Source organism: Acromyrmex echinatior, chromosome 7 (genome assembly GCF_024713525.1).
Source record: "Acromyrmex echinatior isolate Ae372 chromosome 7, ASM2471352v2, whole genome shotgun sequence".
Classification (NCBI taxonomy): Eukaryota; Metazoa; Arthropoda; class Insecta; order Hymenoptera; family Formicidae; genus Acromyrmex; species Acromyrmex echinatior.
In genome coordinates, this window is record NC_141858.1 from 14,690,339 (window position 1) to 14,715,559 (window position 25,221).

The following is a 25,221-nucleotide window of genomic DNA, read 5'->3' on the forward strand; positions in this document are numbered from 1 at the left end:
TGTTATCTGCACCAATAATAACGCAAGATCATATTTTCTCTGCGTATGAAACATTTATTTTATGTTGCATACAAACATAAGATAATATAACGAGAAATATAATTCGAGAGACCCATAATGCGTTTTATTTTCTAGCTAACTATGCGTATATCCGCTTGCGACGAAATACATGATAAGTGAATTAGAAAATGGTTAATTACTTTTGATAATAAATAATGTCGCTCACAAAAGATCGAAGGTAACGTGTAAAAAGATATATTTTTTAAATTCAATGAACATTCGATTTAAAATGATATCTGCTCGTATATTAATTATTGCATGTATTACATCGTGTTACATGTATACATTTACTATATATTTAGTACGTGCGTGTCTGCCTTCGTGTGCTATTATTCGAATAATTGGAATAAGGTACATATAAAGTTAGAAATAAAAATATATGTGTGAACAAAAGTTATATAAGATATAGGATAGCTAATTTATCAAAAACTATACTGAAAAAGCTGTACCTATCACTCTGAATTATATTCTAATAACTAAACTACTCTAAAATTAAACTAAATTATTCAAAATCAAAGTAAACCAAACTGTATTCGAAATTATACATACTCAAAATTATACTTTATATATCATCCTCAAATATATATTCTTTTTTTTATTTATACTTCATTTCTGTAATATGTTAAATGCTGAGTATGAAGTTTTCAAAATCTGAAAGAAAAATATGAAAAATATTAATATAGAAAATAATGCATTTATGTAAAAAATTTCGACTGCATTTTCATACGCGACAAACATCGATACTATCACATCGCGTATCTTCATTTTTTTTTCTTCATATACTACATTAAACTATTTATTTGAATATATAAATATTTGAATATAATAAATGATACTAACATTGCTATAAGACTGAATGGACAAAGTTATCAAGAAGCTGCTAGTGAACTTTACAGGAATTGTGCTACGTATCATGATCATTAACAATCCTTTTTTTTCATTGATTGATAGTAATGGCCAATTCATACGATATATAGCGTCTGCTATGCTCGTACTCTATTAACATAATATATAAATAGAGATATTATTACATAATAATATCGAATAATCTTAATGATATTATTATATAGTCTTATACAGGCGTGTGCATGCACGTGTATACATTAAATATATTCTTATTGTATTCAACTATAAAATAATTCGTTGCAGACAAATAATTGTTAGATTATTTTGCAAACCCTTATAAAAAAAATTATGTTGTCCAAAAATACCCGCCATTTTCATTAACTTACAAAATTGGTTAAGTCTATCTATTTCGTATGGATTATAGCGTACATAATAATTACTTTAAGCATGACTTCGTTTCCGGACCAACAGTAAACGAAGATTTGTACAAACATGCAGATAGTATATACTAATAAAGATGCAGCTGCAGACAGTTCTTTAATATGCATTGACAAATAATACACACTCGTACATAATACCAGTATACTACTAAAAAACTGAACGAAAAGCACTTGGTTGAATGTGACATTTACCGCTTTGGCGTATCTGTAATAGTTTCTATGTTAGAGACCTAGATTGCATGAGTAAAATAATTATTAAATACTTTGATGTATAATTTTATAACATATGATGTATAATATTCGTATTATTTTAATAGCTATGTAAAAATTTCATCATGCATTATGTATGGAAATTTGAGAATTATTTGATCCCTACCCGGGAAAAAATATTTTATATAAAATTATAATATATAAAATTATATGTAATTTATATAATTGTATATAAATAAGCATATTTTATATATATAATCGTATATATCATTATATATATTTATACATAATTATATTAGGTGTTGGAATTAATTCGTAGCGTTTTTAATGAAAGAATGTTATTTATTTCACATGAGCATTAAAAAATACATTAATGAAAGTACTTCCCATCACTTGTAAAACGCTACGAATTAATTCCAACACCTAATATATAAAATTATTTATAATTATATATAATTATATATATATAAAGGTGTCTCTCCATTTATATACAATTATAAAAGATTATACATAATTTTATATAATTTTATGTAATTATATATAAAACATTTTTTCCCGAATAGAGGAAGTACTTTTTCTAGCACAACTGACCATGAAATTACTATACAAGGATTGTCTTTGTATAATATATTTTACACAATTATTTTTTAATAATTATGGATTTTTCACACAAATTTTAATAGTATACTCTGCAATAAGAATGAACTGCAATAAGAAAAATATATTGTATAAACATATAATTCCTGAAATTCTTTATTAAAAGATTATAGAAAGTTAACAGAAATATGAAATGTGCAAGAAATAATTTTTACTTTTGCATGTTAAAGTGCCATCCGCCTAAATTAATAAAAGGCAAAAACTTTTACACAGGGATTTCTTCTACTAAAAAGGTGATAAATTCAGAATTATAATACATCGATATTAAGCTTGTACTACTGATATCAGCAGATAGACCGCATTTTGAAATGCGCATTTTGAAATGCAAGATTAGTTATTAGATTAATTATTTCCTACATATTCTATACTTTTGTTATAACTTTTGATAAAATATTTTAGAAACTGTATGTATATAATACTTTTTTTAATTTTAGATCATAGAACATACCGTTAAACTTTGTGTAAAAAATCCGGAAACACAATATAATTAAATCACTTTGAAAATATACATGTCCTATTGTTTAGCTTGTAACAATTATCTATTAATTTCAAACAAAATTAATTCAATTATTTTTAAACAATTTTCCATTACAAATACTAATAGTCATCATTATGAATAATACCACTTTTTAAATATAACAATTAAATGTGCATACATGTAGATACACAACACACGCGCGTGCGTATATATGTAACGTAATACATACGCGTAAAAACGGATTCCTACGTGACTTACTTGTAAATGCTGAGGTGATGATGTATGCACTCCGACAGTTTTGTTTCGTTTTCATTCAACAAAGAACTTTCACGTCCCAGATATTTAATTGTTTTATTAATTATTAATTTGTGTAGACGACTTTCGAGTATTTCAAACTGAGCACACGTTTGTAAAATCAGTCCGAAGACTAAAGTTTCCGTGCCCACATTTATCACGGTGGCAAAAATTAAAGTTACAATCTGATGAATGGATATAATCCAAAACGTCGTAGATACAGTGTAATTATATGGTAGCCATATTCGATAAGGCAGGTGACCTTGCATCACGTTTAGTACTGATCCTATTGTAGTGCCTGTAACGGAACTTGTTGCTAAAAGTGAATATTTTATCGAGCATGATCTGCAAACGTAGAACCGAGATGAAATTTTATATGAACTTTTATCAGCATTTATTTTTATATTTTTAATTTAATGAAATTTATAATCATAAGATATAAAATTATAGTATTATATTTAATTATTTTGTATATGTGTTGTGCGAATTATTACTATAATTTAAATATTTAAAATGATATTGGAATAGGAAACTTCTTCAACTAAAAGTTTATTAATTAGATAAAAAATAGAAAATTACTACATTTTTATGTAAAAATATAAATATATTAGGTGTTGGAATTAATTCGTAGCGTTTTTTAATGAAAGAATGTTATTTATTTCACATGAGCATTAAAAAATACATTAATGAAAGTACTTCCCATCTCTTGTAAAACGCTACGAATTAATTCCAACACCTAATACTTTAAAATATATGATCAACAAAATGTAATAAAAGACAATTTGTTATAGAAACAACTAGTGCTGATAAAATTTGTACGATTTGAAAATAATACGCGCTGAATGCGTACAAATTGAGTTATTACATAAATATTTTAAGTAATAATATTTTAATTACATAAATATTTTAAGTAATAATATTTTGATAGTGGAATCTTTAATAAAGATTATGAACTGACCTGATAAATTTATCAAATTTTGCTTGTATAGCTATTTCATCCTCATCTTGAGGTTTATATGGTGCTTTCAACAATATTTGCACTAAATTGATTATCGCCTTCCGACGTACCACAACAACAGTAATTTTACAACAAACGGCAACAATGCTCAAAAACATTAGAGTATTAGTAGCAAAATCATCGACATTATTGACAACAAAAATTATATCCATAAATTGAGTTAACAGTAAAAAGTATTCCGAAGATATTATCATAAAGGTAAATATGTTATACAGAAGTTTGGCACCATTTGATGACCACTCAATAGGTCGCCATATACCGCCAATGGTATATATAAAAAAATTTAGAGAAAGTATTTGCATGATTGGATCTCTTTTCAAACAACTAATCGAATGTTGTACAAAAATAGAGCTTTGTTCTTTCAACATGTAAAGTATCTAAAAATGTGGTTTAAAACATTTAAAAAATTATATTTTCTGAAATATATTAATTAAATCCGAATATATTATGTTTGAGAAAAATTGAATTTAATTTAGAAGATAGTATAATTTTTTTATAAAATAGATTATGCTTTTAGTAAGTACTACAAATTAATATTTAAATCATACACTGATTATCAATTTCAACTGTCCACTTGCAACAAATTTAATTTATTTAACTTACAAACTGTGTACAATGACAACACGAATTGTGAATGACTTTACTTATTTACAGTATAATTCGTGTGAATACAACTGAAAAAATAGTATTTATATATATTTACTACGCACCCTTTTCGGAATATCTTATAATTTTAGCTAGTAACAGAAATAACAAATAGTAACATTGACGTAATATGATATTTTATATTTCATTTAAATATGTTGTATTAAATTTTATTTAAATGTAACCGAGCACGTCTTACAATAGACTACGTACAGTTTATTCTTCAACGTCTTGTCAACTGCAGTACTATCAATTACGGTCATTAAAAAGTCGACGTGGAGTCGTTTAATCATTTATTATGGAGTGCATGTCTTTTGCGTTCTTGTGAATAATATAATAACCGTAATAGTAAAAGTTTTCTTATTTCTAACCATTGAGGGGTATTGTCCTTTACGGTCAAGCATATTGTTTCCTGTTGAATAAAATATTTGTATATTTTCATGTTCATCGGAAGTACAAGGAATATCATATTTTCCGCAAAGCCTTTCACTTTATTATATATAAATGCAAGATCCAGCGATAAAAGTGATGTGTAATAAATTTTTTTCTGATAGATTTCTTGAGTTACTTATATATATCTGCAAAATATGGCAAGTGTGTGTTCGGGAAAATATAACAATCATATATATACATGTATATTTCGAATTATGCATTGATTTTCTAATGTAAGAATTTAATTAGAAATTAAATGTGGAGAGTATGTTGGAGAATTGGAAAATTGTGAATTATTTCTAATAAAGAATATAATCCGCAAAAAAATATCGAAGGTAACGTATAAAAAGAAATTATATTTTTTAAATTCAATTAACATTCCATTTAATATGATTTCTGCTTTTATATTAAAATACATTAGTATATGTATTACATTGTGTTACATGTATACATTTAGTATGTACGTGCGTGCCTGTATCAATATTCAAATAATTAAAACAAGGAATAATATTAGAAGTAAAAATACATGAGTAAATAAAATTATAAGTATTAAAATAACTAATTTATCAAAACTGTACTAAACAAAATTATATCATACTGAAAACTATATTATACTCAATACTTCACTCCTATATTGCAATATTCATATATACTTTTGATTATAAATATTTTACTTTTGTAAAACGCTAAATGCTGAATATGACATTTTCAAGATCTGAAAACAAAATTAAAATGTTGTTTAAATATACGTGGAAGATTATACATTTATGAAATATTCCGACTGTATTTTCATACGTACGCGATAAATATCGATAATATCAAACAGTTTATCCTCACGTTTTTTGACATATTATATCAAATATTTATTTTGACACCAAATCATACTAACGTTGCTGTAAGACTGAAGAGATAAAGTTATCAAGAAGCTGCTTGTGAATTTTACAGGAATTGTGCTGCGTATCATGATCATCAACAATCCTCTTTTTTCATTGATTGATAATAATGGCCAATTCATATTATATATAGCGTTTGCTATGCTCGTACTCTGTTAACATAATATAGAAGTAGAGTTATTATTACATAATAATATTGAATAATCTTAATGATATTATTATAATCTTATACACGAGCGTGCACGCACGTTTATGCATTATATTAAATCTAATTCATATATAAGAAAATGAATATTCTTATATTGCAATCGAGTATAGAATAGTTTAAATTTGTTAAACAAATCATATTTATGTTATCTTGTAAAATCTTAATTGAGTTGTACAAAAACATCCGCTATTATTTTCAATTAACTCATAAAGGTTGTGATCAAAGTTCGCTGCAAATGCTTTGAAACGTTTGATGGACCAATCAGAAGAAAGGATTTTTTACAAATAGACCAATCAAAAAACGCTTTAAAGTATTTGTAGCATCACGTTGATCATACCTAAAGTCAGTAGTAAGATACACCTTTTTTGTATGGATACTGTTTTAAATAGATTATAGAGTATACATGATAATTACTTTAAATATGACTTCGTTTCCAGACCAGCAGTAAAAGTAGATTTGTACAAACATACAAATGGTATACACTAAAAAAGATGCAATTGCAGAAAGGTCTTCAATATGTATTGACAAGTAATATACACTTGTACATAAAACCAATATACTACTAAAGAACTGAACGAAGAGCACTTGGTTGAATATGACGTTTACCGTTTTGGCGTATCTGGAATAGTTTTATGTCAGCTCTGCATTACACGTATGAGCAGAATTAGGAAAGTTTTACAAATTACTTATATATAAGTTACATTACAAGTTAGGTATATTATAGGAGCTGTACAATCTGTTAAGGTATTTATATAATACGGATATTCTTTTCGCACTCAATTGTGATTGGTTCAATTTTTACAAGTACCATCATTTACAATTACGTTTATGCAATTGTAGATCGGGCTTTAAGTGACTTACTTGTAAATGCTGAGATGATGACATATGCACTCCGACAGACCTGCTTTGTTTTCATTTAACAAACAGCTTGCATGTCCTAAATATTTAACTGTTTTATTAATTATTAATTTGTGAAGACGACTTTCCAGTATTTCAAACTGGGCACATGTTTGTAAAATCAATCCAAAGATTAGAGTTTCCGTGCCAACGTTTATCATGGTGGCAAAAATTGTAGTTACCATTTGATGAATAGATATAGTCCAAAATATCGTAGATACATTATAATTACAAGGCAGCCATATTCGATAAGGCAGATGACCTTGCATCACGTTTAGTACTGATCCTATTGTACCGCCTGTAAGGGAACTTGTTGCTAAAAGTGAATATTTTATCGAGCATGATCTGCAAACGTAGAACCGAGATGAAATTTTATCACCATTTATTTATGCTTTTATTATAATGAAATTTATAATCATAAGATTTATAATTACTGTATTATATTTAATTATTTTGTACATGTGTTGTGTGAATTATTACTATAATTTAAAATGATATTAAAATAGGAAACTTCTTCAACTAAAAATTGATTAATTAGACAGAGAATAGAAAATTATTATGTTTTTTTTTATATAAAAAATATAAGAATATTCTAAAATATATTTATGATCAACAAGACATAATAAAAGGTAAAGCATTCATAATTTGTTATAGAAATCAGCAGTGCTGATTTACAATATACGATGAACAATATAATAATAGTATGTGTCAAACAGCAAAGAAATTAAATTTGTGCAGGACATTTTAATAAAAATATGAACTCACCTGATAAATCTATCAAATTTTGTTTGTATTGCTATTTCATTTTCGTCTCGAGGTTTGTATGGTGCTTTCAGCAATGCTTGCACTAAGTTAATAATCGCATTCCGACGTACCACAATGACAGTGGATTTACAACAAACAGCAACAATGCTCAAAAATAATAGAGTATTAGTGGCAAAATCATCGACATTATTGACAACGAAAACTATGTCCAAAAATTGAGTTAACACGAAAAAATATTCCGAAGATATTATAATAAAGGTAAATATATTATACAGCAGCTTAGCACCATTTGATGACCACTCAACAGGTCGCCATATACCGCCAATGGTGTATATTAAAAAATTTAGAGAAAGTATTTGCATATTTAGATCGCTTCTTTTCCAAACAATTTATCGAATATTATGGAAAAGTATAGCTTCTTTCTACATGTAAAGTATCTAAAAAAGTGATTTAAAAAATATTTTGAAAATTATCTTTTCTGAAATATATTATTTAAATTCGAATATATTTATGTTTAAGAAAAATTGATTTAATTTAGAATTTTAGAAGGTAGTGTAATATTTTATAAAATAGATTATGCTTTTAGTAAATTCTGCAAATTAATGTTTAAATCATTTACTGAATACTAAATGCGACTGTTCGCTTCCAATCAATTTTATTTAACTTACAAATTCCAATGATATCGCTGATTGCGAATCGGATGACTTTATTTAATTGCAGTAGATATAATTCATGATTTATATGAATACGACTACAAAAGTAATATTTATAAATATTTATTGCGCACGTTTTTCGAAAAATATTACTTCTTAGAATTTTATCTTAATAGTAAGAAAATTAAATACGAACTGAGTAATATATTATTTTATTATTGTATCATTCAATTTCACTTAACTAAATTTCATGTAACTGAGCACGTCTTGCGATAGACTATATAAGTATGATATTATAGATTACATTTTTCAATGCCTTGTCAATCATTAATTACAGTTATTAAAAAATCGACATGAAGTCGTTTAATTTGTTATGGGGAGTATGTTCTTCTCCGTCGTTATGAATAATGTAGTAATCATAACTGTAAAAGTTTTCTTACTTCCACCCATCGAGGGATGTCCTCCTTCACGGTCACGTATATTGTTTCCTGCTGAATAAAATATTTGCATATTTTCATCGAAAGTACAAAGAATATCATATTTTCCGCAAAGCCTCTTATTTTATTACATAAAAATGCAGGGCTCAGTATGGTGATAAAAGTGTGTAATTAAAATATATTTCTCAAGATACTTCTCTGTATATCTGCAAAGTATTGTAAGTGTTCGCGAAAATACATATGTATTTAATTAATCACATATACATACACATATATTTCGAATTGTGTATTAATTTTCTAATGAAGGAATTTAATTAGGAATTAAATATTGTGAGTATGGCAAATGATATTATACCTATTTTTTACACTATATATTTTAGAGCTGGAATTAAAGTGGAGTTACATTTTTGATTTAATAGATACATTTGTTTTCTCTATTTAAAGAAATTGTTTCAATTTGTAGTATAGCTTGTATGTATATATAATTATCGAGAATAGATACATAAATGAAATCCATGTACTAATATAAGAAAATTAATTTATATTATAATATACATTTAAATTTTATTTACATGAAGTACAAATATCTTTAATGTATTATTATTGTCATTTAAATTCTAAAAACGAATATATAAAATAATTAAAAATTATATATATATATATATAATTATATATATATAATATATATATATATATATATATATATAATTATATATATATATTATATATATATATATATATATATATATATATGTATATATATTTATACATACATATTTAACAGCATAGGATGAATAATAGGTCATAGGACGAATAATAGATTTGAGAACAATAGATAATCTCGTCGATTATGGATATAAATTGACACTTTGTTTGTTATATTGACTCAATCATAAATAATTATAATTATAATATTGTATTCGTTTTATCAGTTGTAAGATATATCTATGAAAAGAGATTACGGAATTGTTATTTACCTTGAGAATTGATGATGATTTCGTTTACAGTTCATCAATGAATATAATTTTATACGAACATTGTATGACATACAAATGTATATCAGCAAAATCGTAATTCTGAACTCGAAAATATGTATCGACATATAATATGTAAATATACTTGTGCATAATATCATAAGATACAAGAATATAACAAATAATACTTAGATTGTTGGATATTATAAAAGTCATTATAATTTACTTCTTAACTTCTTTATCGTGTAGAAAGATAATTAAATTCTAATTACTGAATATATAATCGAACGTTTCGCGATAAACTAATATACCTATAATTAATAGCATTCATTAGCCATTCATTATTCAGCGAGAAACGACTGTTAATTAGATGTCAAATTGACATCGAATTAATTTCGAAATCATCTTATCGATGTCGATTCGAAATCGATTTGATGATCGTTTTTCGCTAAATCATTGTTGTTTATTAGTAAACATGAAGTCGTTTATTATGACGCACATTATTTTCTGCTTTTTGTGTGTGTGTATGTGTGTGTGTGTGTATGTGTGTGTGTGTGTGTGTGCGTGCGTGCGCGCGCGTGAATGCTTTATTTTAAATATTATTTTACTTGCAATGATCAGAATCTTTTACTACTTTTTAATACATTATCATATTTTTCATCAAATAAAATGTTTGTATGTTGTATGTTTTTTCATATAATCGGCATTTAATCGCTAGATTATATTTCCTGTTTATGAAAAATTTGTCTTATTATATTATGTAAAAATATAAGATAATGTAACAAAAGAAGTAACGCATAACATATCTAAATATTTTTTATCTTAATTCTGTTTATACTCGCTTACATAAGTATGATAAATAAATTAGAAAAGTGTCAATTATTTTTAGAGCGCTCGCAAAGAATGTAACGTACAAAAACAACTTAAAATTTTTATATTCATCCGATTCAAAATTTATGCTATATGTAATATATTGCCCATACAGTTGATATATGTATAATTATCATGTACACTTGTGGTCGGCACTCATTAATTTATTGTTAGAAAATATCTGAATATTTTATACATTGCTCTTATCGTTATATTATCTCGTATTTTACAATTTTTGCTTGCACATTAAAACGCATTATTGGATGTATCATGTATTACATGTATATATTTAGTGCGTGCGTGCGTGCATGTGTGTGTCTATCTGCGTGTACTAATATTCGAATAATTGTAAGGAACAAGATCGGAAGTAAATACGTAAGTAAAAGTTATAAGATTTAAAGTCGCTATAATTTATCAAAAACTACATCATATTCAAACACATTTTTGGTTATTTATTATACTTTACTTTTGTAAAACGTTAAATGCTGAATATGACGTTTTCAAGATCTGAAAGAAAAATAGAAAAAACATTGACATATATGGAAGATTATGCATTTATTATATAAAAATTCCGATTGTATTTTCGTACATACACAACAAATATTCTTAATATTAAATAGCAAATCTTCATATATTTGACATATTATGTCAAATATTTATTTTGACACCAAACGATACTAACGTTACTGTAAGACTGAAGAGATAGAGTTATCAAGAAGCTGCTAGTGAACTTTACAGGAATTGTGCTACGTATCATGATCATCAACAATCCTTTTTTTTCGTTGATCGATAGTAATGGCCAATTCATACGATATATAGCATCCGCTATACTCATACTCTATTAACATAATATAAATAGAGTTATTATTACATATTAATATCGAACAATTATAATATTATTATAGTCTTATACACGCTCATGTATACATTACATATATTTTTATTGTATTCAAGTATAAAATAGTTCAAATAATTTGTTAGATTATTTTGCAAACTCTTGTAAAAAAAATAGGTTGTTATCAAAAATACCCGCCATTTTCCATTAATTTAAAAAATCGGGGTTAGATATTTATCTATTTCAAATGAATTATAGCGTACATGATAGTTACTTTAAGCATGACTTCGTTTCCGGACCAGCAGTAAACGAAGATTTGTACAAACATGCAGATGGTATATACTAATAAGGATGCAGCTGCAGACAGTTCCTTGATATGCATTGACAAATAATACACACTCGTACATAATACCAAAATACTACTAAAAAACTGAACGAAAAGTACTTGGTTGAATATGATGTTTACCGTTTTGGCGTATCTGTAATGGTTTCGTGTTAATCATTTCAGATGAATGAAACAATTGCAATTTTGATGTATAATTTTATAATATTCTTAATTAACAATTAATATGAAAATTTTAGATATGTATTGATATGAGCTGACAGTTTTTGAAATACTCAGGGAAAAATGTTTCTTACATATTTTATGTTTTTTTATCATAATTAATTCTTAATGTAATATCTTAGGACCTATGTTTATATAAAAATTTTGTCTTATTTTAGGTTACAGAAGGTACTGTAAAAAAAAAGTTTGTACATAAGAAAATCCAAGGTCACTTTATATAATCACCTTGAAAATATTTTGTATTCACTTTTTGTAACAATTATTTTGTAACAATTTTTTTTATAACAATCCATTTATAATTTCAAATAGGAATACTCGAATTATCTTTTGATTTTGACCAATTTTCCATAAATATTAACAATTTATTTTAATAAATAATAGCTATTTAGTCTTACATATTCACACACACACACACACACACACACACACACACACATACACGCGCGCGCGCGCGCGCATATGTAATGCACATATACGTATATAAAGAGTAAACTGAATTATGCATAAAGACGGATTCTTACGTGACTTACTTGTAAATGCTGAGATGATGACGTATACATTCCGATATCCATGTTTTGTCTTCATTCGACAAAGAGCGTGCATGTCCGAGATATGTAACTGTCTTTTTAATTATAAACTTGTGAAGACGACTTTTGAAAATTTCAAGTTGAGCACATGTTTGTAAAATCAGTCCGAAGACTAAGGTTTCCGTGCCAACATTTATTATCGTGGCAAAAATTATAGTTAAGATCTGATGAACGGATATAATCCAAAACGTAATTACATTGTAATTACATGGCAGCCATATTCGATAAGGCAGATGACCTTGCATAACGTTTAATACTGATCCTATTGTAGTGCCTGTAACGGAACTTGTTGCTAAAAGTGAATATTTTATCGAGCATGATCTGCAAACGTAGAACCGAGATGAAATTTTATATAAACTTCTATTAGCATTTATTTATATTAGGTGCGCAACTTAATTCTCGGCCTTTTTCATTGATACTAATTTATAAAAAGTCGAATAGTTACCTAATCTTCAAAATAATTTCCCTCGTTTTTTAAACATTTGCGCCATTTTTCGGGCAGCTGCCGAATTCCACTTCGGAAAAAAGAGGATTGTTTTGAATTTATAAATTCGACCATATTTTTCTCGACATCCTTGACATAAGTGAAATGAGTATCAGTCAGATGATTGCAAGGATCTAAAAAGGTGATAATCTGAAGGGACGAAGTCTGAAGATACGCCGGGTGCGATAAAATTTCCCAGCTCAAGTCGATGATCGTTTTCAAAGTTGTTTTTGCTGTGTGTAACCACGCGTTATCCTGAAGCAAGATAATCTTCCTTCTTCCCTTGTCGGTGTAAAGCCTTTTCTCTTCCAATGTGTCACTAAAACGAATCAGTTGCTGCTGATAACGTTGAGCAGTGACCGTTTCACCAGGTTGGAGCAATTCGTAATGAATGACGCCTTGCTGATCCCACCATATACACAACACCTTCTTAGTGTGGATATTCGGTTTTGCAGTACTATTCGAAAGTTGTCCCAGATAAACCCATGATTTTCGTAGAAGATCCATTTTTCATCACAGGTCACAATCTTGCGCAGAAAATTATTCTTTCTTTTTGAATTGGGATAGCAACAATAATATCATAGCGTCTACGCTTGTTCTCAGCTGTGAATTCGTGGGAAACCCAATGGCCCTCCTTTTGAATCCTCCCCAGCTTATGTAAACGCTTAGAAATGGCTTGCCTTGTTACTCCGAGTTCCTATGCGAGCGCTGACTGTATGCGACAAGAATTCTCTTCTAAAAGTTCCAATTCCTCATGACTTTCTTTGGTTGTCCCGGACGTTTTTCATTATTAAGGTCGAAACTTTCCATTCTTAAACCGCTGGAACCACTTTTTACAGGTACTGTAAGAAACAGCATCCTTTCCCAAAGCCGAACAAATCATTTCCTGTGCTTCAGCAGCACTTTTTTTTAATTGAAAAGCGAAAAGAAGGCAATGCCTCAAATGCTCCTTCTCGAGCGACATTGTTTTTAACATTTTTCTTTTTAAGTCAGATAATACAACCGCCAATAATTACAGTGCGTTTGAAAGCTTAAAGCTTGGCACTCCAATATGACTATATGGCGGGAAAGATATGTAAATTTGAATAGGTACTCATCGATTGAAGTTAGGAACCGAGAATTAAGTTGTGCACCTAATACTTTTAATTTAATGAAATTTATAATCATAATATTTATAATTATTGTATTATATTTAATTATTTCGTATATGTGTTTTGCAAATTATTACTATAATTTAAAATGATATTGGAATAGAAAACTTCTTCAACTAAAAGTTTATTAATTAAACAGAGAATAGAAAATTACTACATTTTTATGTAAAAATATAAGTATGCTCTAAAATATATGGTCAACAAAATATAGTAAAAGCTAAAGGACTCATAATTTGTTATAGAAACAAGTGCTGATAAAATTTGTACGATTTAGTATGTGCTGAATTGAATTATTGCATAAATATTTTAAGTTATAATAATATTTTAATATTGAGATGTTTTAAGAAAGATATGAACTCACCTAATGAATTTATCAAATTTTGTTTGTATAGCTACTTCATCCTCATCTCGAGGTTTATATGGTGCTTTCAATAATATTTGCACTAAGTTGATGATCGCATTTCGACGTACCACAATGACAGTCGCTTTACAACATACGGCAACAATAGTTAGGAACATTAGAGTATTAGTAGCAAAATCATCGATATTGTCGACAATAAGAACTATATCCATAAATTGAGTTAACACCAAAAAGTATTCCGAAGATATTATAATAAAGGTAAATACATTGTACAGCAGCTTGGCACCATTTGATGACCACTCAACTGGTCGCCATATACCGCCAACGGTGTATATAAAAAAATTTAAAGAAAGCATTTGCATATTGCTCGCTTTCTTTTCAAACAATTTATCGAAATATTGTACAAAAGTATAGCTTCTTTCTATCTATAAAATATCTAAAAAAGTGATTTAAAACATTGCGAAAATTATCTTTTCTGAAATTTCTGAAATATACTAATAATTAAATTTGAGTATACCATGTTTAAAAAAAATTGAATTTAATATAGAAGGTTGTATAATATTTTATGAAGTAAATTATTTACTTTTTAGTGAACTTAGGCTTTTTTAGTGAACATAAAATACTACAAATTAATATTTAAATCTCACACTGAATGCCGAATGCAACTGTCCGATTGGAATAAATTTTATTTATTTGATGTACATATTGCATATAATTGCTCGCGCAGATTGCGAATCGGATGACTTTATTTAACTATAATACTGCGTATGATTTGTGTGAACCCAACTACAAAAATGGTATTTATGAATATTTATTGCGCACCTGTTTTGGAAAATATCACTTCTTAGAATTTTAGTTAGTGATAATAGAAATGACAAATACTAACACTGATATAATATGTTATTTTATTATTGTATCAGTAAATTTCATTTAAATGTAATCGAACATGTCCTGCGATAGACTATGTATAGTTTACATTCTTCAACATCTTGTCAACCCTAGTACTATCAATTACGGTCATTAAAAAATCGACATTGTTGTCATTTAATCATTTATTATGAAATGCATGTTCTTTTCCGCACTCATGAATAGTGTAGTAACTCTAATTGTAAAAGTTTTCCTACTTGCAACCATCGAGGGATATTGCGGTCCTTTACAGTCACGCATATTACTGCGTTTCTGTTGAATAAAATTTTCATGTCCATTGGAATTATAAGGAATATCGTATTTCCCGCAAAGTCTCTCATTTATTATATAAAAATACAAACCTCTGGTGTAGCGATAAAAGTGATGTGTAATAAACTTAGGATATATTCTTCAAATTACTTATCTGTATATCTACAAAGTATGATAAATGTGCAGGAAAATATGTATCCGTATATCTCATACGCAACATTTTACATAGATTGAGACATTATTTTTTCTAATTTCTTGTTGAAACCAGCATTAATGTTGCTTATAAATCAAATATATCGCACAGTATTTTTTGTCATTACACTGTCTATATTGTGTTTGTATATTGTTAACAATCAAAATGAATATTAAGGTTGTAATAAATACATAAACAGAAATTTTTAAATTTAGTGTCATTAATTTGCGAAAAACTACATAATTAATATACTCAAGTAAGCTCTAAGTTATATTATTTATATTTTGTTTTTGAAGTACGTTAAATGCGGAGTATGATGTTTTTAAAATCTGAAAAAAATGAGAGAAGATATATTAATATAAACTATTAAACACTTGCTAGATACACCGGTTGTTTTCGGACGTATGCAACAAATATTAAGTTCTCCAACATTAAACGCAAAACATTATATGATATATGTAATATTTGTCCAGTCATTTAAGATCTTAGTAATAATATTACTAACGTTGCTGTAAGATTGAATAGATAAAGTTATCATAAAGCTGCTAGTGAATTTAATAGGAATTGTGCTACGTATCATAATCATCAGCAATTCTTTCTTTTCGGTAATTGATAATAGTGGCCAATCCATACAATATATAGTCTCTCCTATGCTCATACTCTGCCAACATAATATATATTATTGCTGTATAATAATATCATATAACTTTATCAATTATTAGTTTTGTATTATGTATGTACATGTCAAATAATACAAGATGAGCACACATATAAATGAATTTGTCTTTTAGTATATAAAGTAATCCTTTATTTACTAAAAAAGTTAAATTATCTCACTCGTATTCAGTAATAATAGGAATATATTCGCTGTTTTTTATCATTTTTAGTAAGGTACATATATCTGATGAAGGCTGAAATAGAGTAAGTTACCTTAAGCATAACTTCGTTTCCGGACCAGCAGTAAACGTAAATTTGTACAAACATGCAAATGATATATACTAATAAAGTTCCAATTTCAGACAGTTCCGTAATATGCGTTGATAGGTAATATATACATGTACATAATATCAATATACTACCGAAAAATTGAACAAACAGTACCTGATTAAATATAACGTTTACCGTTTTGGCATATCTGTAATAGTTTCATGTTAGTTTTGTGATGCAATAAATTACTATCCTTATACATAATTGAATAACATAATTTATACAATTTTTAAACTTATAGAAAAATTATGTGTGTAGTACTTATTAAAATAAAAACTTTTTTGTTTTAAGCAAGTACATGTAATATCTATGAAATTATTTACTACGGCGTAATAATAAACATATAGAGGGTGTCCCAGAATGACCGCTAAATATTTCATACGCAGATAGAGTGTACTAAACTAAGTCAAAAAGTCCTCTACCATTTTGCAATTTTTACAATAGTTAACAAGATATTACTAAAAATCGCCAAATATTGACTTTGATAATTTTTTATTCAAATACTATCAATTTTACAGATAAACAGCAAGAGACAAAAATTGTTTATTTTTATAAGTTTTTTAGTACCGCATTTTCTCACGTGGTAAAAATAGTTGCCAATAAAAAAATGCAATATTAAAAAATTGATAAAAAATTCTGAAAAAATTTTCAGAATTCTATGAGAAGAAAATAAACAATTTTTGTCTCTTGCTGTAAAGTTGATAGTATTTGAGTGAAAAGTTATTGAAAATCAATATTTGGCGATTTTTAGTAATTAATATTTTGTTAACTGCTATGAAAATAGTAGAGGACTTTTCGAATCAGATTAGTCCGCTGTATCTGCACACAAAATATATGGCGGTCATTTTGGAACACTCCGTATACGTATAATATATACATCTATGTAATAGTAAATAGAACGATAAAATCACACATTGATGTTTTCTTATCGAGTTTGTAATGGTTACTTATTATTTCCAAATAGCATCAATTATCTATAATTACTGTCATTAGCTTTAAACAATTTTTTATAAAAAATATTAATAAGTATTGTTATAATCAATTGCAATTTTTAGAAACACAACAATTAAACAATATATAAATACTTTTACATAGTTAAATACATATATAAAAAAACGTTGTATAAAAATGGATTCTCAATTAGCGACTTACTTGTAAATATCGAGATGATGTCGTATGCATTTCGATATTTCTGTTTTGTCTTCATTCAACGAGCACAATGCGTTTTCCAGATATTTAACTGTTTTATAATTTATTAATTTGTGAAGACGATTTTCGAAAATTTCGAGTTGAGCACATGTTTCTAAAATTAATCCAAAGATTAGGGTTTCCGTACCGACATTTATGATAGTGCCAGCAATTATAGCTATAACTTGTTGAATAGATATAATCCAGAACATTAGAGACACATTGTAATCCAATGGCAACCATATTCGACAAGGTAGTTGTCCCTGCATAATATTTAATACTGATCCTATTATGACGCCTGTAAGTGAGATTATTGCCAGAAGCAAATATTTCATTGAACATAATCTGTAAAGTAGAATTGAAATTATATTTTATTAATTTTCATGCTTCCATGATAGTCAAAGTTAACTTATATTTTCCAATTTGACAAATTTATAATAATGCTATTTAAATATAATTGCATGTATATTATATATATGTATATATAAATCCCCGTCTTTCTCCCTCCTCTCTCTCTCTCTCTCTCTCTCTCTCTCTCTCTCTCTCTCTCTCTCCCTCTTTCCTCCGTGCGTGTACATGCGCGTGTATGTGTGTGTAATGTATGTATTGCGCGCATGTTTTAGAAGCAAAATAATATTTAAGAATTTACGTTACAAGAAGTTATTAATTAGTTTAAGTAAAATGCAAAAAATTAAATGTATTAAAATATTAATATTTAAAATATTAAATGGATAAAAATAGCGTTGAATTGTAAAATTTTAAGTGGTAAAATTTTAAATTGGTAATACTTATCAATGCTGATTGAATTCGAAAGAAGAAATGATACGTATCAATTGTACATGAATTAAATTATTGCGTATATATATTATCTATGCGATTTCATTAAAGCTTCACCTTAAGATTATCCTAATAATGTATGGTACCTACCTGATGAACTTATCAAATTTTGTTTGTATTGCTATTTCGTCCTCATCTTGAGGCTGACATGGACCCTTCAACAATACTTGTATCAAGCTAATTATCGCATTGCGACGTATTACAACAACAGTCGCTTTACATACGACAGCAGCAACACTCACGAACATTATAGAATTAGCAACGAAATCATCAACATTATCGATAACAAATAGAAAATCGAGGAATTGAGTTAACATCAAAAAATATTCCAAGAATAATATAATATAAGTAAATACATTATACAGAAAATTGGCACCATTTGATGACCATTCGATCGGTCGCCATATACCACAAATAGTATACATAAAAAAATTTAAAGAAAACATTTGCATGTTTGAAATTCCTTTTTTAAAGTTCCTTTCAATTTATCAGTTTTGTTTAAAAGATCAGTCTTTTTTACATGTAAAACATCTAAAAAAGTAGCATTAAAATATTGCGAAAAAAATGTCTTTTTTTAAATATTCTTATTGCATCTGGCTATACATATACGTGTATATAAAATATAATTACATCAGTAAAAATTGAATTTAATATAAACAGCTGTATAATAGTTTATGAAATGAATTTCGCAATTAACAAATTCTATAAACTAATATTTAAATCGTACATTGAATACTAAATGTGATTAATTGCGAGAGACAAATTATATTTATCTAACACATAGATCCCGTACAACATGTAATCTCGAGCTGAGAATCACATGATCTTATTTAATTCTAATGCAATGTATATGATTTGTATGAATACATTTAAGTTGCAATATTTGCAAGAATTTATCGCGCACTTTTTTGGACCTATTGCTTCTTAAAATTTCGGCTAATAGTACAGAATTACTAAATGCCAACAATGCTAACAATGATATAATAATGTTTTATTATTATGGAATTCAATAAAATTCAGTTCATTGTAACCGAACACGTCTTGTGACAGACTGCGTACAGTATTTCATACTTCAACGTCTTAACCCTAGTACCTTAATAACAGTTATTAAATAATCGACATGAAGTCGATTAGACATTTATTACAGTGGATGTGCGTTCTTTTCCGCTTCTAAGCGAATACTATAATTGTGAAAGTTTTTCTACTTGTAAACATCGAGGGATGTCGTTTCTTATAATAATACACTTTGTCATATTCCCATTGAATAAAATATTTTCAATGATTATCAGTATTAAATAGAAGACTGTATTTCTCATAAAGTCTTTCTTTACAATGCGTAAAATACGAGATAATATAACGATAAGAGCAATGTATAAAATATTCAGATATTTTCTAACAATAAGTTAACTGTCAGTATGAGTACCGACTACAAGTGTACACAATAATTATATGTATCAACTGTATGTGCAATATTATCACATGTGGCGTAAACTGATCTCAGAAATTTTTTTTTTTATTCTATGCTGAAACCAAAATTAGTGCTACTTGTGTATGAAATTAAAAAACATGCATTTCATTACATTGTGTAAAACGTATATACATGTGTCTGTTTGCTCCACTGTTCTTACAATCAAAGTAATTTTAGAACAAAGAATAAGGTTGAAATAAATACGTAATAAGAAGTTTTAGTGTTACTAATAACTTTATGAAAAACTACATAATTATGTCTAAGTACACTTTAGTTATTTATATTTTATTTTTGAAGTACATTAAATGCCGAGTATGACGTTTTTAAGATCTGAAAAAAGATAAATTATAAAAAACGTTAATATGTATAATATTATATAGTTATTAAAAAATTCGCTTATTTTGCGACTTGCGCCACAAACATTAATAACATTGCATAAAAATTTTATCACTAAAGTACTTATACATATCACAACAATACTACTAACATTGCTGTAAGACTGAAGGGATAGAGTTATCAAGAAGCTGCTAGTGAACTTTATAGGAATTGTACTTCGTATCATAACCATGAGCAATTCTTTTTTTTCGTTAACTGATAGTAATGGCCAGTCCATACAATATATAGCGTCTCCTACGCTCATACTCTGCCAATGTATATATACATATGCATATATATATATGTATATGCATATGTATATATATGTATATGTATATATATGTATATGTATATATATGTATATGTATATATATGTATATGTATATATACACACACAACATAAATGAAAATATCACTTTGCAATAATATTGATTCTATTAATATTTATCAATAATACTAGTATTATGTGCATGTTAAAAATATTCTTAAATTTTATTAACTTTTGATGTATACTCGGGAAAAAAAGATATATACATAGACATATTTTATATATATATAATTTTATATAATTTAATATAATTATATATAATTATATATGAAACATTTTTTCCCGTGTATTAATGAATATCGATAGTTACCTTAAGAATGACTTCGTTTCCGGACCAACAATAAATATAGATTTGTACAAACATGCCAACGGTGTACACTAAAAAAGTTGCAGTACCAGACAATTCTGTAATATGTATTGACAGATAATACACGCTTGTACATAATACCAGTATGCTTGCAAAGAATTGAACGAAAAGCACCTGGTTAAATATAACGTTTACCGTTTTGGCATATCTATAATTGTTTCATGTTAGTTTTGCATTGCTGTATGAATAAGGTAGTTATACTAGCTTCATACTTTTTAACATGATTCCTATACAAATCCAAAAATTGTAAAAAAGAAAATTTTATCGTATATTATTTTATGTATATTATTTACTAGAACAAAAGTTATTTAATTCTCTTGTGCTATTATTCAGACATAATTTTTTATTCTACGCAATTTGACACAGAATTATCATAAAGTAACATTGAGAGTACTCCGTTTTCGAGATCATACTAGTTGTCTATTAATTTCAACGTTAGTTATTTATAATGTTTTTTAAATTAGAACATCTCTTCGACATAAACGTCAATGATTATCGTTTTATTAAACAATAATGATTTTTAAATATAAAAAATAAATAACATTTACGCATGCAATCACACGCTCACATACATAAAGAGGCATATAAATAAAGAGGCATTTGAACATATGCATAAAAATTTTTACGTAACTTACTTGTAAATGCTGAGATGATGACGTATGCATTCTGATATCCCTGTTTTGTTTTTATTAGACGGAGAGAATGTATTTTCCAGATACCTAATTGTTCTATTAATCATTAATTTGTGAACACGACTTTCGAAAATTTTAAGCTGGGCACACGTATGTAAAATCAATCCAAAAACTAATGTATCCGTGCCAATATTTATCATAGCGGAAAAAATTACAGTTATGATTTGATGAACAGATGTAGCCCAAAACATCGTAGATACATTGTAATTATATGGCAGCCATATTCGATAGGGCAGATGACCTTGCATAATGTTTAATACTGATCCTATTGTAGTGCCTGTAACGGAACTTGTTGCTAAAAGTGAATATTTTATTGAACACGATCTGTAATTATAAAATCAAAATTATTTTTCATATTTTATATATTTACAACTTGGATTTACAATACTCTTTCTTTTAATTTGCATAAGTTTACAATGACAGAATGTAATTATTATTGTGTGCATATTTGTGCGTACGTTATTTTAAAATATTTGGAGAATATTCACTTTAAGAATTAATCTCTGAATTAAACAAAATATAACATCACATTTCTAAATATAGCAATGATAACTGTAAGATGTAACGTCAAAATTCAATAAGTAGAACTTTATGGTGAAATAAAATTCTCATATTCACCAATACTAATTGAATCTTTTGGTGAAGGATCAAACATGTCATACATTTCATATATAATAATACGTAAATTAAATTCTTGTAATGAATTCTTGTAATTTTTGTTCGAGTTTTACTATAGAATCTTCTTAATAATGTGCTTATAACAATGTTATCGCGCTACATGCTATAATTTACGTCACGCATACTGTAGAGTTTTAGAGATAAAAGTGCGCTTTTATTGATAAAAGCGCGATCTGAATACAGATTTATATGTATTTACCTGATAAACATATCATATTTTGTTTGTATCGCCACTTCGTCCTCGTCACAAGGTTTACATGGTGTTTTCATCAATACTTGCACCAAGTTCGTGATTGCATTTCGACGTACCACAATAACAGTCGCTTTACAACATACAGCAACAATAGTTAGGAACATTAGAGTATTAGTGGCAAAATCGTCGATATTATCGACAATAAGAACTATATCCATAAATTGAGTTAACACCAAAAAGTATTCCGAGAATATTACAATAAAGGTAAATATGTTATACATCAGTTTTGCACCGTTTGATGACCACTCATTAGGTCGCCATATCCCACAAAAACTATGTATTAAAAAATTTAGAGAAAGTATTTGCATATTTGAACCTCTTCTTTTATGTGTAACTTATCGATGAGCACAAAAATATGGATTCTTTCTGTATGTAAAATATCTAAAAAAGTCGTTCAACCACTGCGAAAAATATTTTTTTTTAATTGCTAAATTAAATATCCGCGCGATGAAATATACACGTGTACGATGATCATAAGACAAATTAAATTTAAAAGCAATAATATAATATTTTATGAAATGAATTTATGTATGATAATTAATTTTCACAAACCGTTTAAATCATTTAATACTGAATGTAAACGTCTTCGGTAAGTTTTATTTACTTAACGCATCGTGTTACAATGTCATTTTGTATATAATATTATCTCGAATTATGGATCTCATTTAACTGTAATGCATCATCATATGAATAAACTAGAAAGTATTATGAACATTTATCGCGCACCTGTTTTGAAACTTTCTCGCTTTTCACAATTCTGGCTACTAATACAATAGAATTAACAAATGTTCCAGACAAATATTGCATAAAGTACATTCACTGTTGTGATGATCAATAATATTCATTTAAATGTAACCGAGCACGTCTTGCGATAGACTATGTATAGTTTTACGTATTTCAACTTCTTCACCCTAGTACCATTAATAACAGTCATTAAAAAATCGACATAAAGTCAATTAGACATTTATTACAGAATGTACGTCTTTTCCGCTTATGAGTGAGTAATATAATTGTAGAAGTTTTCCTACTTGCAACCATCGAGGGACATTGTTCTTTAACCATGCAGTTACGTTCCCATCGAATAAAATATTTGTATATCTTCATGTTCATCAGATCTGAGAAGATCGTATGCCTTATAAAGGCTTACTTTATTTATATGAAGTAAGAAATAATATGCGATATCGGCATTGTATATCTTCAATCCTTTGAAGACCGAAGCTTTCTAATAAAATAAAAATCTTATTAAAAAATTTCATTTTTTAAGAATTTTTAAGCTGAATTCGATTCTGGCAACAGAATTCTAAAATTTAAATTTCAAAAAAGTAATTTCATTATTGTTAAACTTGGTTTTAAAATATTTTTCTTGATATCACTGAATTTGAGTGCAGTCTGAAAATGTTGATTTTCGTAGGGATAGTAACTTGTATGAAGGAGACTCTAAGGTCAGTATTCATTGTCCATTTTTATTTTAAGATCGTCTTAAGTAATTAATCTTTTTAAGATGCTAATATATGATCCTCTGATTTATTCGTGACATCTTAAAACGGTCTTGAATATAAGAATCAACTATGAATACTTTTCTGTGACTCATAATAAAAGTTTGAAAGTTTGTAGCTCAGAATCAGTACTATCTGTTTGCGTATATACTGACGAGCTTCAAATGAAGCGAAATTGATGTTACTTATTGCAATAAAAAGTTTTCTAAATTTTATGTTGATTAAATTATTAAAAAAATTCTGTTTGGCGCATTGAATTCATTTTGAATTCTTTTTAAATCTTATATTTGAATAAAACATATTAAATTATTCTATAAGTCGAATTTTAAAAATTGAACGAGCAGTTACAAAATAAAGAAGAATGAGTTCGCTGATCCATGAAAGGTTTGAAAGGACTACTATATTTTCTAAATTAACTTATTC

The 25,221-nt window shown here is 27.3% G+C and overlaps 5 protein-coding genes across 17 annotated transcripts; all 5 read right to left on the bottom strand.

The window, feature by feature from the left end:
- Nucleotides 1-33: 33 nt before the first annotated feature.
- Nucleotides 34-4,863, bottom strand: LOC105154214 (odorant receptor 46a-like). Of its 2 annotated transcripts, XM_011069573.2 has the most exons (6): nucleotides 4,714-4,863; nucleotides 3,944-4,380; nucleotides 2,950-3,330; nucleotides 1,347-1,551; nucleotides 901-1,056; nucleotides 34-711 (listed from the first exon to the last, which is right to left on the bottom strand). In XM_011069573.2, exons 2-6 carry the CDS (start codon nucleotides 4,369-4,371, stop codon nucleotides 667-669), a joined length of 1,215 nt encoding a protein of 404 aa, XP_011067875.2. In that variant the 5' UTR covers nucleotides 4,372-4,380; nucleotides 4,714-4,863; the 3' UTR covers nucleotides 34-666. The 2 variants fall into 2 exon arrangements, with proteins under 2 accessions (XP_011067875.2, XP_087264237.1); XM_087408111.1 differs by lacking the exon at nucleotides 4,714-4,863 and having other exon boundaries at nucleotides 2,950-3,283; nucleotides 3,944-4,033.
- LOC105154215 (4-vinylanisole receptor-like) lies at nucleotides 4,578-9,391 on the bottom strand. 3 transcript variants are annotated; one of them, XR_015545768.1, is made up of 7 exons: nucleotides 8,512-9,165; nucleotides 7,844-8,280; nucleotides 7,043-7,423; nucleotides 6,596-6,800; nucleotides 5,970-6,125; nucleotides 4,862-5,795; nucleotides 4,578-4,677 (listed from the first exon to the last, which is right to left on the bottom strand). XR_015545768.1 is itself a non-coding variant. In XM_087408124.1 (7 exons), the coding sequence occupies exons 3-7, from the start codon at nucleotides 8,203-8,205 to the stop codon at nucleotides 5,751-5,753; spliced, it is 1,149 nt and encodes a 382-aa protein (XP_087264250.1). In that variant the 5' UTR covers nucleotides 8,206-8,280; nucleotides 8,512-8,594; nucleotides 8,693-9,165; the 3' UTR covers nucleotides 5,424-5,750. The 3 variants fall into 3 exon arrangements, 1 of the variants encoding a protein (XP_087264250.1); XM_087408124.1 differs by lacking the exon at nucleotides 4,578-4,677 and having other exon boundaries at nucleotides 5,424-5,795; nucleotides 8,512-8,594; nucleotides 8,693-9,165; XR_015545769.1 differs by lacking the exon at nucleotides 4,578-4,677 and having other exon boundaries at nucleotides 5,424-5,795; nucleotides 5,880-6,125; nucleotides 8,512-9,391.
- A 390-nt stretch (nucleotides 9,392-9,781) lies between these two features.
- Nucleotides 9,782-15,858, bottom strand: LOC105154216 (odorant receptor 46a-like). 4 transcript variants are annotated; one of them, XM_087408129.1, is made up of 7 exons: nucleotides 15,647-15,858; nucleotides 15,408-15,546; nucleotides 14,761-15,196; nucleotides 12,708-13,085; nucleotides 11,887-12,091; nucleotides 11,460-11,615; nucleotides 9,782-11,284 (listed from the first exon to the last, which is right to left on the bottom strand). In XM_087408129.1, exons 3-7 carry the CDS (start codon nucleotides 15,120-15,122, stop codon nucleotides 11,240-11,242), a joined length of 1,146 nt encoding a protein of 381 aa, XP_087264255.1. In that variant the 5' UTR covers nucleotides 15,123-15,196; nucleotides 15,408-15,546; nucleotides 15,647-15,858; the 3' UTR covers nucleotides 9,782-11,239. The 4 variants fall into 4 exon arrangements, with proteins under 4 accessions (XP_087264255.1, XP_087264256.1, XP_087264254.1 ...); XM_087408130.1 differs by having other exon boundaries at nucleotides 15,344-15,546; XM_087408128.1 differs by lacking the exon at nucleotides 15,408-15,546 and having other exon boundaries at nucleotides 15,583-15,858.
- Nucleotides 15,859-16,331: 473 nt separating this feature from the next.
- LOC147909241 (odorant receptor 46a-like) lies at nucleotides 16,332-20,337 on the bottom strand. 5 transcript variants are annotated; one of them, XM_087408116.1, is made up of 6 exons: nucleotides 19,232-20,337; nucleotides 18,453-18,649; nucleotides 18,269-18,356; nucleotides 17,060-17,264; nucleotides 16,635-16,790; nucleotides 16,332-16,458 (listed from the first exon to the last, which is right to left on the bottom strand). In XM_087408116.1, the coding sequence occupies exons 1-6, from the start codon at nucleotides 19,591-19,593 to the stop codon at nucleotides 16,393-16,395; spliced, it is 1,074 nt and encodes a 357-aa protein (XP_087264242.1). In that variant the 5' UTR covers nucleotides 19,594-20,337; the 3' UTR covers nucleotides 16,332-16,392. The 5 variants fall into 5 exon arrangements, with proteins under 5 accessions (XP_087264242.1, XP_087264241.1, XP_087264240.1 ...); XM_087408115.1 differs by having other exon boundaries at nucleotides 18,269-18,649; nucleotides 19,232-19,672; nucleotides 20,046-20,335; XM_087408114.1 differs by having other exon boundaries at nucleotides 18,269-18,649; nucleotides 19,232-19,672; nucleotides 20,009-20,335.
- A 487-nt stretch (nucleotides 20,338-20,824) lies between these two features.
- Nucleotides 20,825-24,293, bottom strand: LOC105154217 (odorant receptor 46a-like). Of its 3 annotated transcripts, XM_087408121.1 has the most exons (7): nucleotides 24,029-24,248; nucleotides 23,855-23,971; nucleotides 23,249-23,703; nucleotides 22,315-22,695; nucleotides 21,623-21,827; nucleotides 21,097-21,252; nucleotides 20,825-20,939 (listed from the first exon to the last, which is right to left on the bottom strand). In XM_087408121.1, exons 3-7 carry the CDS (start codon nucleotides 23,608-23,610, stop codon nucleotides 20,895-20,897), a joined length of 1,149 nt encoding a protein of 382 aa, XP_087264247.1. In that variant the 5' UTR covers nucleotides 23,611-23,703; nucleotides 23,855-23,971; nucleotides 24,029-24,248; the 3' UTR covers nucleotides 20,825-20,894. The 3 variants fall into 3 exon arrangements, with proteins under 3 accessions (XP_087264247.1, XP_087264249.1, XP_087264248.1); XM_087408123.1 differs by lacking the exon at nucleotides 21,097-21,252 and having other exon boundaries at nucleotides 24,029-24,293; XM_087408122.1 differs by lacking the exon at nucleotides 23,855-23,971.
- Between the last annotated feature and the right edge of the window lie 928 nt (nucleotides 24,294-25,221).

Excerpts from the sequence above, each read along its gene's own strand:
- LOC105154216 (XM_087408129.1), bottom strand. The coding sequence starts at position 15,122 with ATGCAAATGCTTTCTTTAAATTTTTTTATATACACCGTTGGCGGTATA. Across the intron at positions 12,092-12,707 it reads CATCATCTCAGCATTTACAA|ATACGCCAAAACGGTAAACA; the intron begins GTAAGTCACGTA and ends AAACCATTACAG. Across the intron at positions 11,285-11,459 it reads CTCTTCAGTCTTACAGTAAC|ATCTTGAAAACGTCATATTC; the intron begins GTTAGTATCGTT and ends TTTTTCTTTCAG.
- LOC105154214 (XM_011069573.2), bottom strand. The coding sequence starts at position 4,371 with ATGTTGAAAGAACAAAGCTCTATTTTTGTACAACATTCGATTAGTTGT. Across the intron at positions 3,331-3,943 it reads AAATTTGATAAATTTATCAG|ATCATGCTCGATAAAATATT; the intron begins GTCAGTTCATAA and ends CTACGTTTGCAG. Across the intron at positions 712-900 it reads CCATTCAGTCTTATAGCAAT|ATTTTGAAAACTTCATACTC; the intron begins GTTAGTATCATT and ends TTTTTCTTTCAG.
- LOC105154217 (XM_087408122.1), bottom strand. The coding sequence starts at position 23,610 with ATGCAAATACTTTCTCTAAATTTTTTAATACATAGTTTTTGTGGGATA. Across the intron at positions 21,828-22,314 it reads CATCATCTCAGCATTTACAA|ATATGCCAAAACGGTAAACG; the intron begins GTAAGTTACGTA and ends AAACAATTATAG. Across the intron at positions 20,940-21,096 it reads CCCTTCAGTCTTACAGCAAT|ATCTTAAAAACGTCATACTC; the intron begins GTTAGTAGTATT and ends ATCTTTTTTCAG.
- LOC147909241 (XM_087408115.1), bottom strand. The coding sequence starts at position 19,593 with ATGCAAATGTTTTCTTTAAATTTTTTTATGTATACTATTTGTGGTATA. Across the intron at positions 17,265-18,268 it reads CATCATCTCGATATTTACAA|ATATGCCAAAACGGTAAACG; the intron begins GTAAGTCGCTAA and ends AAACTATTACAG. Across the intron at positions 16,459-16,634 it reads CTATTCAATCTTACAGCAAC|ATTTTAAAAACATCATACTC; the intron begins GTTAGTAATATT and ends CATTTTTTTCAG.
- LOC105154215 (XM_087408124.1), bottom strand. The coding sequence starts at position 8,205 with ATGCAAATACTTTCTCTAAATTTTTTAATATACACCATTGGCGGTATA. Across the intron at positions 6,801-7,042 it reads CATCATCTCAGCATTTACAA|ATACGCCAAAACGGTAAACG; the intron begins GTAAGTCACTTA and ends AAACTATTCCAG. Across the intron at positions 5,796-5,969 it reads CTCTTCAGTCTTACAGCAAC|ATCTTGAAAATGTCATATTC; the intron begins GTTAGTATGATT and ends TTTTGTTTTCAG.